Here is a 15,973-nt window from a genome sequence, read left to right as displayed (position 1 = left end):
TATATTTTTAAAATCTTCTCATGAATTACTTAAAATAACCATGTATTTACTGTTCTTTGCCAGAAAGAGGAAACATTTCATTTTAATTTTTAAAAATTCAATTCTGAAAACATAGTTAAAGCTTTAACCTTTCTCACTCTGACCCAGGTATTCCTAATATAGCTTTGCCCTTGACTTGCACAGCTAAATACTAGTTTCTCAAGTGATTTAGGAGACTTGACTTCATTATTCAAAACTGAAATTATTTAGCTTGTTCTAAATGCAACTCTGCTTCCCACTATGTCTTTTTTTTACTTTTCAAATCATCCAGGCTTAAATACTGAGCATTTTCTCCTTTTCTTTCTCAATAGTTGATAAGAGTCCTGTAATTTTTTTAAAGCTGTTTCTCATATTTATTATATTATTATTTTAAGAATCTGTTTCATTACACTTCCCTAGAACAGATCATCAGCTCTCTTTAAGTAGTTTGTCTAAGATCACCCAGTGGGCATTTGAACTCATATTGGTTTGATTCCAAATTCCATACTGGTTTCCAATAAAGGGCTCTGTCACTGTACTACATTATTTCTGTTGAACCATTCACGCTGTTTGTATTACCTCTATAATATATAGTCAGGCATATGGGACAGTATAAAGAGAGCAATATAAATAGTAAGTTAATTTTATTCTAAGTGAAACATAATATATATGTGTATTTTTTTATCTTGAGTAAGAAGAGAAGTGTTTTGCCTAGGAGCTAATTAGTAACAAGAAAGGGAAAAGTAACATTTGTTGACTAGCTCCTTTGTGCAGTGCACTGTGACTATTGGTCTGATTTATTCCTCAGAAAGAAGGATTAAAAGACTTTACAAAAATGAGCAAACTATATTATAAAAGTAAACGCTAATATGCATATATGTTTCATTCATGCAACTCCTAGAAATGAGACTTTACTATAAGTGTTTTCAGAATCCATAATAATATAGGTTGAAATTAGGTATTTGGATCAACTTTCAAGGGAAGGGGTGAGAGAAATGGACGTCAAGATTGTTTTCATAGACTGAAACATTAGACCTGAGGTTTTTGTTGTTTTACTCTTTCTCTGTTTTTAGTAAAAGATTCCAGGTATGCCTGAAGTCATCTTCTATATGAATGAAAAAATGTAACAGCAAAGAAGGGAAAATAAAAGACGGCAGTATCTTAGAAATAAATATTTTATGGTGACATTATTTTTCTGCCAGTGAACTAATAATCTACAAAAATTTTAAGATAGATAAGCAGAAAGAATACAAACAGAAAAAGGATAGTAATTTAACTTATGAATAATCATCCACTGAAACGTAGCAAGGATATGCTACATATGAAATGTAATTAGATGATTGCTTAAAGATCTAGGAATATAAGCTCAGTGTAATAAAATAACTCTATTTCTTTTTCATCATTGTTAAGGATTAATAAGGCATTAAATGGGTTTTCATGTGGGTTCTCATATGTTTAAAAAGGACAACAATAAGAAAATCTAAAGAAACTGAAATAACTATTATAAATCAATGCAGGTAGCCTATTTATGATTTTAAACATAAAATCCTTTTCATTTCTAAACCTTTGCTCAAGTAACTTCTAGTACCTGAGTCATATGTCTGATACCTAAGTCTATTCTTTTCTCTATGTATCTATTCCCTTCTTTAATTTTAAAACACTCTGACACATGAAAAAATGCCAGTTTACTGTAGAGAAATATTCATAACTTGTCTATTCATGTCACTCCTCCCCACCACACTATTCATATTATACACATTACCCGTTCTCTTTGTTCATTAATTGGCAAAAGGGACTAAGAATTTCAAGGATGTCCAAAAATAAAAAACAAACAAACAAAAATCTAACAACTCAGGAATGTCCTGTAGGTAGCTCATAGAAACTTCCTTTAGGAAGTAGTGCTCATCACTTGCTTACTTCTTTGGAAGCTTGTCTGGTAATCATATAGACCAACATCAAAATAACTCTCATTTATGTGTGTGACATTTCAGTGTAGAAGTAATATTAGGTAATGTTTTTGCATATGTCCTATTACAGGTACTATTAAAAGTGCTTAGGTGTATTAACTCATAACTTCTCACAACTCTATGAAATAGATTCTCTCATCACTGTTTCACAGATGGAGAAACTTTCCCTTGTCCACAAAACTGGCTGGTGACAGAGCCAGTATTTTAACTCAGGCTGTCTGGTTCCAGAGACTATACTTTTAGACTCTATGTTGCCTCTTAGTGTATGTTAGTTTACTGTTTGGTACGTACGTTGTCATTATTAGTTTATTTGCTCATGTTTTATCTGTGTTTGTATTTTTCTGTTTGTGAGTGTTACTATGCTATAGCAAAAAGGGCCTGGACTTTGAGTGAGCAGATCTTACTTAATATTCACAGAAGCCTGGAAGTGTAAACATTGCTATCCCTATTTTATAGATAAAGAAACCTGAGGTCCAGAGATGTCATGTAACTTGCTTTGGTGTGGTTCTGAGCAAATTATGTCTCTGTATCTCAGGTTTCCTTGTATGTAAAATAGGAATAACTTTCAGACTTGTGAGGAATAAATGAGCGTTTATGAGAATAGTAATTAGAAACATAAAAATTAATTGTTAGTACCCTTCATTCCTTTTCCTCTACTATACAGTAATTTCATAAGAACAGAGAACCGAGGATACAGTTACACAGTATTAACCTGTTTATCTTGGCTTATTATAAGTACAGAGAATTTTTCTCTGCTCTTGAAGCACCCCTCCTCCCCCATCACCTTCTCAAAATGGAAAAAGTTCAGGGGGAAAAGGCATCATGGGACTCCAGCATTGTTAAGTATTCACTGTTATATTGCAGTTGGAATTTGTCATATTGCTTTAGTTATGAATCATGTCAGTAATTACCCTGAGGGTGGTGTTAGTTCACTATTCAAGTACAAACAAGAAGGGAAGTAGCAATGGTAGAAGAATAGCTAGGACATATTCTCTGTACCTAACCTGTGGGGTGGAAGCACATATACTCTTGTTCAGAGAATTTTATGAAGAGTCATGATATTAGATAATTACTTGAATTTAGTTTTAAAATTTTCAGTTTGTTAACTTATATCTTAACTGGAATTGTGAGGAAGAGCTCTGGAATTCTGGATATGCAACAAAGAAAGAAGAGAAATAGAAGAAATCGATCCTAATTAGTGTAGCTTCTGAATTTCTGCAGCTAAATAAAAGGCTGTTATTAATTATTGAGTTTACTGAAATTTTAGAACTACTCTAAGGCAATTGTTCTTAAATCATCTAAGCTTACTTACCTTTAATCATAAAATATAACAAGTTTTTGGCATTTCATTTTTCCAAATATTTATAGCATGTTTTAAAAACTCTGAACTGTCACAACCCAGTCTGTTTCAACATACACATTTGTGGTCCTTGGTGTTGTTATTAATGTACTTAATTGATTCTTCGTATTTTCAGCTTTTCTCAGAAATGGCCAAATATCAAAGGTATTTTTGGTGTCTTCCTGTAAGTGCTAGATTTAGAACATGATAAGGAAATGTAGAACAGGAAACAGCTGGATTTGTTTCTTAGCCTTTTCAAAAAAGCCTTTTCTTACTTTGCTACGTTTCAGTGTTCTTATCTCCACTAAATATAACAACAAATTTATCTTTAAGACTTTGATTATATTCCTTAAGAATTCTTCAAAGACTGACATAAATCTGTCTTGCTATCTTTTAAGTCTGGTCGTTTTATCATTATGCCCTTTTCATATTTTAAGATAATTTAATTATCTAAAAGTTTTTAAATTTACATATTAAGTAATGATAGTTTTTATATTAGGTTTTATCATTTAGTTTTTTTCTTTTAAACATTAAGATGAAAAAGGTGGAGAAATGAAATTACTTGTCTTTTACATGAGTCATAAACAAAAATGAACATAGGATACCCTAATCCAATACTGAACTTACTATCTGTTCTTGAAAATATAATTTTTTTGCATTATCTTTTCATATGAATATTGGGCACTTTTAATAGTATGCACTTTTAGATTGGCATCTGATTTAGTTGAACCCACATATTTTAATGGGGTCTTCTGAAAACAAACTTTTGCACATTTCAGTTCCAATGCAGAACAAATGGCCTGGGGAAGGGACGGAGAGTGGTAAAGAAATCCCTTGTAGAAAACCCTTTTTTTTTTTTTAAACAGACGAGTCGCACTCTGTTTTCCCAGGCTGGAGTGCAATGACACAATCATAGTTCACTGAAGTCTTGAACTCTTGGGCTCAAGTGATCCTCCCACCTCGGCCTCCCTAGTATATGTGACTACAGGTGTGAGCCAACACACCCAGCTAATTTTTTTTATTCTTTGTAGAGACAGGGTCTTGCTGTTGCCCATGCTGGTCTCAAACTCCTAGACTCAAGTGATCCTATTGCTTTGGCCTCCCAAAGTGCTGGGATTAGTCATGAGCCGCGCCATTCTTGGCCTAGAGAAACTATTTATATGTGTCCTTTGCTTTGTTTTTCTTTAAACGCATGTCCATTTTTCCCCCTTGTTTTAGGTAGCTGAGATTATATTGAATCGTGTGTGTTTCAGTCTTTTTCATCTCAGGAAGTCTTATGAGACCAAAGCATAAAGTATAGTAATTTTTGTGCAATAATTTTGGCCATTAGCAAACATTACCTATATGACATATAAACCAAATGGTATAATTTTTTAGTGCCAAGTCTTAAGTAGTATTCATTTTATTTAAATAAACTTTTCTGTTCATAAAGTACTATATATAAAACCTTTTACCTTTTTTGTATATAAAACTTATGACTCATAGGTTTTATGTCCTATTAAAATATGAGCTAACAATAATTGGTAAAATTCGTTGGAAAATTATCGGTTTTAAAAGAAAATTAAATTGAAGGTTATGTTGTTAGTAATGTAAAGATCTCCTGTGTTTTGATGTAAAAACACTTCGCTGTTTTTTAGCAGCAGTAAAAGGCTTAAGTAATATGACTTTTGTGTAACTTGGACTGTGCAATTGCTTTTAAAAATGAGACTATTTCTCATTTATAATGAGATAATGGAACTTAGCGCATCGGAATAGCAGACTCACCACACACTTCTACCTCCTTTCTCCTGGCAAACCCTGCAGAAATGACAAAAAAGACACATATCACAGGGGAGTGAAACCCAGCAGTACTCAGACTGTGAAGCAGAAAAACTATGGAGGGATGTGGAGGAGTTGAATCTTTTTTTTTAGTATAAAAAATAAATGAAGACTATTGTGGATACAATAAAGTAGAGAAAACCACAGCACACAACACCCCCAGGAAAGGGGACTGGTGGAAGTGGGAGTCTTAGAGAGCCCCCAAGCTCCAAGTAGCAGATACAGAGAGTGGGGCAGTAATCAGGAAGGTTTTCTAAAGTGCTGTCTGGCAATGGTCCTCAAACTTGAACATGCATCAAAATTACCTGGAGGGCTTGTTAAAACACAGATTACAGATTGCTGGGCCCAGTCACAAAGTTTCCAGTGTAGGGTCCAAGAATTTGTATTTCTGATATGTTTCCAGGTGATACTGATGCTGCTGGACTGGGTACTATATTTTGTGAGCAACATTTTAAGAACGTGAAACACCTGGACCAGTCCCCCATCTAAGGCCATGCCAGCCTATGAGAATAAAGAAAATGCACCTCTGTAGTCCCAGATACTTGGGAGGCTGAGGTGGGAGGATTGCTTGAGCCTGGGAAGTTGAGGCTGCAGTGAGCCGTGACTGCGCTACTGCATTCCAGTCTGGGTGACAGAATGAGACACTGTCTCAAAGAAAAAAGAAAAAAAAGCACCTTCCTCTGTACTAATGAATTATAAAAAGATGCCATCTGGACAGAACAACCCTAAGCTTAGTATGCAGTTTAGGCTAAAGCCCCATGCTGTTGTGTAATGCATAAACTATACAGGTACAAGCCTTTCCCCACCTTCAAATTTTGTGTACACTTGCAGACACAGGGCTAGGGTTTCCTGATGGTGCCAAAGAGAGAAGCGGAACAGAAACTGAAGTAAACCCAGACTTCTGTAACAGACCTAAAGAAAAAGAAATAGGAAAGGCAGTTCTTCCTAGGAGGAAAATACAACCAACTGTTGTACTGGTAGGTTATGTAGTTCCTTACTTTCATATTTTCAGGTACCTCAGTTCAATATTTATTCATTACCATAAGAAAGACCAGAGAAAATGGAGGAGAGAAAATAATAAAAAATAACAGGAAAAAAAAAAATTCCAAAACTAATGAAAACTAGGGGCTTCAGATGGAAAGGACCCATAGTGCCGAGCATGATGAATGAATGTGGATACTTTTTTTTTTTTTCCTATGACAGTCTCGCTCTGTCACCCAAGCTGGAGTGCAGTGGTGTGATCTTGGCTCACTGCAACCTCTGCCTCCTGGGTTCAAACAAGTCTCCTGCCTCAGCCTCCTGAGTAGCTGGGATTACAGGCGTGTGACACCACGCCCAGATAAGTTTTGTATTTTTAGTAGAGACGGATTTTCACCATGTTGGTTAGCCTGGTCTTAAATTCCTGACTTCGTGATCCGCCCGCCTCGGCCTCCCAAAGTGCTGGGATTACAGGCGTGAGCCACCCTACCCAGCGAAAAATTCAGAATTCTAAAGATAATGAGAAAATTATAAAAGCTTCCAGAGAGAAAAAGTAAGTTATTTTATGGGAATGAGATCCAGATCAGCACAGAAGTTCTCACTAGGAATACTGGATATTTTATAACCTAAAATTTGTCAAATATGGCAGCAAAATGAAATTTGGAAATGCAAGGACTCAGAATGTTTATCTCTTGACTGTCCTTTTGAAATGAAATAACTAGGGAATGTGCTTTAACAAAATGAAAAAAGAATCCACAAAAGGGAAATCATGAGACCTAATAAAGAGTGAAACCATCACACCAGTGCAGGGAGAAAAATGCAAAAAATCCTAGGATGCAACAAGCCCAGAAAATATTTATTCCACATGAAAATCAGATAGTTTCAAAAGAAACTAGGTAGTTTCCAGTTTTTTGCAATTTTGAATATTACCACAATAAATAGCTGTGTGTGTGTGTGTATGTATGTGTGTGTTATGTGTGTGTATGTTCATAAATTGAAATTGTGTCTTGAGGATAAATACCTAGAAGTGAGAATGTTGGGTCAAAGGGTTAATGTGTGTGTGTATGTGTATGTTAGATATTGCCAAATCCCATCCATAAGTTTTGTACTATTTTTCATTCCAGGTAGCAATTTCTCCATGACAGCTGCTGTCCAAATTTTGCCAAGTAATGACATTAAAATAGTCTTCTCATCTATTATCACCATCATTTAAAAAAGAATTTCTCCCATTTTAATAAGGGAGAAAGGACAAATCAGAAAAAAAAAGATAAGAAGAGCCCTTTAAATTGTATAAATATAGTTCTTATTGTGATTATTTTTCTTTTCTTGCTGAAGACAAATGCATCTCTACCCTGTATCAGACGAATCTTTATTTGATCATGTTTCCCCTACCTTAAAATTCTTGAGGACTCTCCACAGCTTCTCAGCACTTAATATGGTCTTAACATGGCTTGTAAGTACATGTAAGATGTCAGCCCTATTTCTCCAGCCACTTTGAATGTTTTAATCCTTTCAGTATCCAAGTTCTCTCTCACAGGGCCTTTGCCTGTGGTACTTGCCTTGCCACCATTAAATAATTAGATGAGTAAAAACAAAGAAACTGGGTTCAGCCAGGTGCAGTGGCCTGCACCTGTAGTCCCAGCTGCTTGAGAGGCTGAATTGGGAAGATTGCTTGAGCCCAGCTATCAAGTCCAGCCTGGGCAATATAGCAAGACCTCATCTTTCTATTAAAAACAAACAAAAACAAACAAACGGAGTTCTTACCCTGGCTCTACCTTAATTTGTTATGTGACATTGTGGCTCTTAGTCTTATAGTTCCTCAGTTTCCTCAGCCTAAGGTGTAGTTATATCAGATGACCATCAGGCCCTTTCTGTTCTAAGTTGTGAATGTTCCAGAAGCCATTTTGATAGGATGATAATGGAACTTAGCACATTTACCCCATGGCTATTAACTGTAACTCTGCTGTAAGTATACAACACATAATTGTTTCTTACAGTTACTTAAACTTTTTTTATTTTTAAAAATCACTTGACATCTATTATGAGTAAATCAAGTTTTGAGAAAATTGATTATTAAATTTTGAATTATACCCCTTCTGGGGCTCTATTGTTTGAATTCTGTTTTAACACTGCTTTTCCAATAAAAGAGGTAATTTTGTACCCTTTTAAGAGGTTATTATAGTAAATCTTTTGGGGACAGGAAGACAGGAAGGTGGGAGAGGCTTAACGCTATCATTTTAAGGTAATAAAAAAGAGAGAGAAGTTTGCCTGATGTTAATCTCCTATTCATTTATTATCTGGTCTGTTGCCTTGTTTAATTGACATTCTTTGTACTTTTATAAAACTGTCTGACATTAAGTAAAAATGATAAAGAGAGAAAATAGAAATTTGAGAATTAGAGATCTTAGGAGTATGTACATGTTGATATCTGGAAAATGTTGCTAAAGAAGTAATGTTGTTGATCATTAAATACTCTGGTCAGTTTAGATATTAATATGTTCTACATTCTTACGTTTGTTCATTAGCCCTTTTTAATTGTAATTTATTTCTTTAGGAGCCATTTATAAATGGATAATTCAATTTTCAGGAAGCCCAAAAAGCTTTCAAAAAGTTTGTTTTTTGGAGTCTTTAAGATTTTCATCCCTGCCTAAGCACTGTTTAAATAAAATTGTTTCTACAAAAAATTTATTCACAACTAAGAACATTTGGTTGACATCCCAGAGTGGATTGGCATTTAGGCACTAAAAAAGTTTAGGCTGTGCTGGAAAGTAGTAAGCTTCTTCTTGGAGATAGTAACTTAATATATTGACAAAGACAAAAATACTTGGTTCATCAGGTGTCCAATAATTGTAGGACCAAAAAGCAATTGCCTTCAGATTTCTGATAACTATGTACCATTCCATGAACCAAATGTTTCTCCGATGGAATTGAAGTTGCTCCATTTTCTATTTTAATATTTCTCGATTAGTGGGCTAATTTCTTTTAAATAACCATATCTATAATTAAGGATTTATATTTCCCAAATTACTTTTCCAGCATTTTGAAACGTAGAATATTAAGGGTTTCGTTTGAATAACTCCTTAAGGTATGTGTTCAGTTTAATTTTCATGTGGAATATATTATATTATAAATATTAATATACACCATAATAATACACATATTTTATGCTTAAAACTAGGTACTTTTGAATATTTATTTTCTCAGAAAAGATGATTTCTAAGTTCAGAAATTATTAGGATGCTGGAAAGTCATTTTTCCACACCTGAAAAATTTTCTTAGCTTACTCTGTTCCTTTGAAGAGAGTTAATGTGGGAAGGAAGATTAGTCAAATCATCTACTGTTTTATGAAAATGTTAATAACAGTGGCACAGTTTTGTAGGGGGGCTTAGTGCTATCATTTTCAGGTAATAAAAGTAAAATTATCAGAGTTCTAATATTAATATAGGTTTTCTGAATAAAGGGGAAGGGAAGAGAAAACCCTCAGAATATATGATTTACCACAAAGTACAACACTAACAAAGGAAAATAAATTTTGTTCTGGTACACTTTTTTCCCATAGGTAAGATTTACCCAGTATTTGAAGTTCTAGATGAGAAAACTATGTTTGTTATCTGTTATGTATTGCTTTATGAAGAATCTTACAAAACTTTTGATTCATTTATCTTCCTGTTGACAAGAGACACCAAAAAGTTTCTTTATGAATGTAGTAATAACAACTATTTAATGACTGTTTTACTTGTATTTTAAAGTTATATTCATGCTTTGCGATCTTGCCTTAAGTTGAGATCTTTAAACTGAGGAGAGTTCCGAGAAATCTCAAAGTTACAGAATTCTCCACCCGTTTGCCCCATATCGGTAGACTGGTAGTTGCTTTTCAACTCAGTATGTTTAAGAAAGACTGCATGTTTATTTACTGAAGTGTGATATCAAATAAAGGAATTTCAAGTCAATGGAAGAAAACACACTTATATTATGTATATACTTCTCTTGGTATATAAAGGACCATGGTTAGTATCTTCACTAGTTTTGGGGTTTTTTTCTAAGCATTTTTCTTTTCTTTCTTTATTATTATTATTTTTTGAGATAGGGTCTTGCTCTGTCATCCATACTGAAGTACAGTGGTGTGATCATATCTCACTGTAGCCTGAAATTCCTGGGCTGAAGGCATTAAAGATGTATTTTGCTTTAGGTTTATCTAAAGGAAAACATAGATCCCTAAAGAAAACCCCCCACTGTTATTTTATTGAAAATGGGTTTACCTGTCTAGCAAATGATTGTGGTTTTTCTGAAATCATTACAGCTCAAACCTAGAGAACAGCAAAAATCAAATTTATGTCTTAAAAGAATTTTTTGTCCAAGTTGTATTCAGGACTTGAAAGATTAAGACAGTAAAATCAGATAGGTTGGATGCTGAATTTAATTACATGTCCTTTTCTTAAATAGAAGGCCTTCTTTTTTAGTTAACTTTGGAGAACTGCTTGATTTTTTATTTTAATTTTTTTTTTTTTTGATATTGAGTCTTGCTCTGTTGCCCAGCTGGAGTGCAGTGGTGAAATCTTGGCTCACTGCAACCTCTGACTCCTGGGTTCAAGCGATTCTCCTGCCTCAGCCTCCCGAGTAGCTGGGACTACAGGCATGTGCCACCACGCCCAGCTAATTTTTGTATTTTTAGTAGAGACAGGGTTTCACCATGTTGGCCAGGATGGTCTTGATCTCTTGACCTTACGATCCACCTGCCTCAGCCACCCAAAGTGCTAGGATTACAGGTGTGAGCCACTGTGCCCGGCCTGAATTTTTTTAAAAAATGAATATGTTGGATAATAAAAAAGTTTTAGTGTACTTGGTACTTTTTTCTAAAGTATACCTCAGAGCCATACCCATTTTATGTTTAGGGAAATGAAAATATAGTTTTGTTTAGTTTTTTGGTCTTATAGTTGTTGCTTTATAATGAAAGGAACTATGTCCTTAATAAATCATTTTTACGTACAATAACATCTTGCCTACTTGAAATAATGTTTTGAACTGTCCAATATTTGGTTTAAAATGGCCAGAATAGTGAAGGAAAAGAAAATATTTACAGTCATGCATCACATAACAGCATTTTGGTCAATGACCACATATACGGTGGTTGTCTCATAAGATTATCATACTGTATTTTTACTGTACCATTTCTATGTTGAGATATATTTAGATACACAAGTACCATTATTTTACAGTTGCCTAAAGTATTCTTTACAGTAGCATGCTGTATAGGTTTGTAGCCTAGAAGCAATAGGGTATACCATATAAACCTAGGTGTACAGTAGTGTATACCTTCTAGGGTTGTGTAAGCACACACTATGAGGTTTGCATGACATAATTACCTAAGCAAGCACCATAAGCAACATGTGACTGTATATTACTTTCTAAATGCCAAGTACTATATTTCACTATCTCTGGTGTTTCTCTGACCTAACATACTTAAAACGTAAGTTCTTGACTGTGATGTAAGTGCACCTTTAAAATGTACCTATGGTAGTATTTTATTTTTTTGCTAAGTAAAAACTTAGCAAAATGACATTTTATTAGTTTTCTCCCTCTCAATTTTTGTGGCATGTATCATTTTGAAATTGGGTGCATTATATACAGAAAATCAAAATAGTAACTTCAAACATACCATATAGATAGCATCTGCTTTCTACAAATTGCCTACATAAACCAAACTCCCAAAATGTTATCAGTGTGTTACTGCTCAAGATCTTACAACAACGTTAATATGTCACCATTTCTACAGAAGACTACATTTTTAGTTATATATATATTTTAAAATACTCCCAAAACATTTGATTATTTCAAATTACTCTTCTTTCTCATTTGTTAATCATAGTTTAACAAATACGATTAGTCATTTTAATTCAAAATAAAATGTTATGTTGAATAAAATATTAAATACTTAAACTTATATAAATTAGTATAAAATAATTTAGTAAATTAAATCATTCAAAGACATTACAGATTGTCACCACATAATTTAAATCAGTCACTTTTAGACACTGAATAACTTTAAGAGATTTTTTTAATGAAGGAACAAATCAAAATGGCTCAGAAAAATCAGATGGAGTGTATACACAAATAAAATACATGCTAACGCTTAACACATTGAATACAAATTTTCTTTATACTAAAGACTTTAAAATGTCCATGTGTTAATTTCTTTTGGAGGTGGAAAAATAGTTTGTCCAAGAAGACACTTTTCACAGTTGAAGGAACTTGAAAGTTCTGTCCCAGTGAGTCCTAATGGTTTTATTTCAGGCAGCAGATTCATTGTCAAATATCTTACGTTTTAAGGTCTGTAGGTTATGCTGAATAAAATTCTCTGCACCATGAACTTCAGAGAATCTGAAGTCACTTCTCCTGGTAGACCAGTTTTTCATTTTTATTGAATTCTGAATTGTGTCCGACGTAAAGTAGTAAACCACAGGGTCAAAACAGCAGTTTGAAACAGCAATACAGAGAGTGATTGGGTACATTGTCCTTACTGCTGCCACTACTGAGCAATTAACAAATGTTTGTGTTCTCACAAGAGAATATAAAATAAGATTGATATTGTAAGGAACAAAACAGAAACAGAATATGATCAAATGTACAAAAATCATTTTTAAAACCTTAGTTTTGTTTATTTTGCTTCTACTTAATGTAACAGGTTTATTTAAAGTTTTTAGCACCATACTAGAACAAGTTACATTTAAAATTAGAGGAATAAAAAATCCCACTATTTCGATGAAAATTACAATCCTTGAGAGATATGTTTTCCATGTGGCTTCTGGGAAATTTTCAAAGCAGGCTTCTGAGGCATTGTTACCCTGAGAGTGGGTAGACTGAACCAAAACCGCCGGTGCACTTCCTCCGATCACAGTTAGCCACACACCAATGCAAACAATCTTTGCATTTCTTTTGGTTCTTAGAGTCTTTGACTTAAATGGGTAGACAATTGCCAGAAATCGATCTACACTAATACAAGTTAAGAACAGAATGCTTCCGTACATGTTGGTATAAAACAGCATCACAGAAATCTTACAAAGTAAATCTCCAAATGGCCAATTTTGTGTTGTGAAGTAAAAAATCCTGAAGGGTAAAGTAAAAACAAAAAGCAAGTCTGACATTGCCAAGTTAATCATGTAAGTTGTAGTTTCATTTCGGACTTTGAGGACGCAGATGAAAATGTATATGGCAACACAATTGGATATTAACCCAAGCACAAACACCGTGCTGAACATGCACCCATACAAAGTGTACTTAAAGGAGTCATTATAGAAGCAGTGGGAGCTGTTAACGCTTACCATCGTAAAGGCACGTCCAATTTTCAGTTTGGAAGCACTTTCATCAGCTGCAGTCTCCTTTGGTATTCATATTATAACCTCCAATTTATTTGTAAATTATCTGGATCTTTGGATGGTTTTATAAATATTTCATTTTTCTCAAAAATATCCAAAAGAAACATGAAATTTGTTGCTGTAAAATTTCCGCTGAGTTCTTCAACAGGAAAATATTTTCATTTGTTAGTCTTTAGAAAATCCATGAATTCCAAGGCTCAGTTAACTGACGAGCAACCTTTAAAAAATACAGTCAACGAGGCCAACCCATAGGATTATGAATTTAAAGAAAAGCTGTGATCTGTGACCAGAATGAAACCACTTGTCTTCTAAACTTCTATTTCAGTCGACAAGATGAATACTCCAAAGTTAATGTTTCTTTATGCCTCAGAATGTTAAGTTTAAGTTATCAATCTTATTTTCTTTTCAGTGCAGAGTTTCAGAGACTTAAACATTCCGAATTTGTCCCATTTTACTTCTTGCTTCTTTTAAATGAAGTTTTCCTTGTTTGTTTTCCTGCAGTGGATCCCAGATGGTGGGTAAGCAGAAGAGTCTTTTAAAGGTTCCAAAATAAATTCCCAAGCATGTTAGCGCTTGCCGAATTGAGGCCTTTTCCTCAGTTGCCAGCTGTATCTTGAGGTCGCTTTCTCTGAAGTGAAAAAGAAAGGCTTGCTAGATTTGTAATATGACATCACAGGAAGAAGAGGCTGGGTTTTGACAAAGAAAGTTTCAGCCCAGTTTGTTTGCACTTCCTTTAATCTGATAATGTGTCTGCTGGGAATATACCTAGGAGGCTTGCAAATGGTCACTGGCTGTTTAACTGCGTGGTCTGCTCATTAACTCTTTTTATGTGGAAATGCCTTCTGGGGTGCTGGCAACCTCTCAGTTGTTTTGATTTGTTTCAGTAGTAATAATTGAAAGAAAAAATATCACTATTAATCCTGTTCTGTTATTCGATTGTTTTCATGTTTGAGATATGACATTTTAGAAAAGAAAATGTATATGGGTGTGTATATATAAATTGCAATTGTTAGTGATATCTTTACATAGCATTTCAAAGAACTGTTCAATGACTATGAAACAGGGGCCTTTAATCTTTAAGGTATAAAAGCATTTGACTCTTGGTTTCTGAAAATCCTCAATATTTAATTGTTATGATTATGAGTAACTCTTATCCTGGGTCTCATTATTTTTTGATAAGCAATTTTCTAACATTCTTTCCTCTTTCCTATGAAGTTGAATTAATATTTTAGAGCTGTTTAAATTTTTAAATTACTCATTTCACCAAAGAACAAATTCAAGAATGTTTATCTTTGGTGTGGTGTTAATCTTACTTTTTAAGCACAAAATGAAGTTGCATCCTTTTAAACAAAATTTTTTTAACCTTAAATTGATTGAAATAAGGTTTAGAGAATAAAAATCCTACTACTTGGCTAAATTTTAGGTTCATAGTCTTATCTTCCTTCTTCCTCCCAGCTCTTCCCTTAACCCCTTAATATGACATTAACTATATATTGGAATATATTTCAGATTTGTCTTCATTTAAAAGTTTCTATGAATGGTTTCTCTATATATTTATATTTAAAGTATACTCATATTTTGGGCCAGGCGCAGTGGCTCACACCTGTAATCCCAGCACTTTGGAAGGCCAAGGCAGGTGGATCACCTGAGGTCAGGAGTTCAAGAGCAGCCTGGTCAACATGGTGAAACCCCATCTCTACTAAAAATACAAAATTAGCCTAGTGCAGTAGTGTGTGCCTGTAGTCGGGAGGCTACTCGGGAGGCTGAGGCAGGAGAATCGCTTGAACCCAGGAGGCACATGTTGCAGTGAACCGAGATCAAGCCACTGCACTCCAGCCTGGGTGACAGCGAGACTATCTCCAAAAAAAAAAAAAAAGTATACTTACATTTTAAAAACTCCAAAATCAGAAGAAAGTGTGTGTAAGGTGAGGGTAGTTAAATGTAGGTGTTATTTCCTCAAAGATTGAGGATATCACAACCTCTATAGCACATGTTTTTCTTGTTTTAAATATTTTTTCAGAAAAGGCTAGATCTGGTTATGCCTTACTGTTGTTATGTTTTTGAATTTGGTCTAGTTTAAGCTGAAACTCTTCCTTTTGGGTATTAAGTAATTTAAGAACAATTTATTTTTTCTCATAAATTACTTAGCTAGCTTAAACATAACTTATTACAGCAATATCTTGTGTTGTTTTGCACCATTCTTTCACACTCAGCAATTTTTGTCATTTGTTGATGAACTATAATCTATTTCTACTGTCCGGACTAGAAAATTCATCTATTGTCAAATGACAAAAAAAGATGAGTATTACTTATAACCAATACTTAAAATTTTGAAGGGTTGAATATCTTTGTATCACATTTGGTATAGAAAAAAGGTATGTGTGTGTTCTTATTAGAAGACTGGTAGAAGCTGAGTGAGCATTAATGAAAAAAGGAGTAGTTAATAAGCTTGTATTCTCATTGGAAAAAATTTTAAGTAT

At 34.0% G+C, this 15,973-nt stretch overlaps 2 protein-coding genes across 2 annotated transcripts in view; one reads left to right on the top strand and one right to left on the bottom strand.

Moving 5' to 3' along the window:
- Positions 1-15,973, top strand: part of RB1 (RB transcriptional corepressor 1) — a 180,083-nt gene that overhangs the window by 105,436 nt on the left and 58,674 nt on the right. The window lies entirely within an intron of this gene.
- LPAR6 (lysophosphatidic acid receptor 6) lies at positions 12,064-14,520 on the bottom strand. The gene has a single exon (XM_017873791.1). The coding sequence runs from the start codon at positions 13,440-13,442 to the stop codon at positions 12,408-12,410; it is 1,035 nt and encodes a 344-aa protein (XP_017729280.1). The 5' UTR covers positions 13,443-14,520; the 3' UTR covers positions 12,064-12,407.

This window comes from Rhinopithecus bieti, unplaced genomic scaffold, assembly GCF_001698545.2.
Source record: "Rhinopithecus bieti isolate Rb0 unplaced genomic scaffold, ASM169854v2 scaffold_7398, whole genome shotgun sequence".
NCBI lineage: Eukaryota > Metazoa > Chordata > Mammalia > Primates > Cercopithecidae > Rhinopithecus > Rhinopithecus bieti.
The sequence above is the reverse complement of the archived record's forward strand: the minus strand, read 5'-3'. Positions and strand labels throughout refer to the sequence as shown.

Bases quoted from the DNA above. Each gene is read 5' to 3' on its own strand.
- LPAR6 (XM_017873791.1), bottom strand. From the start codon at position 13,442: ATGGTAAGCGTTAACAGCTCCCACTGCTTCTATAATGACTCCTTTAAG.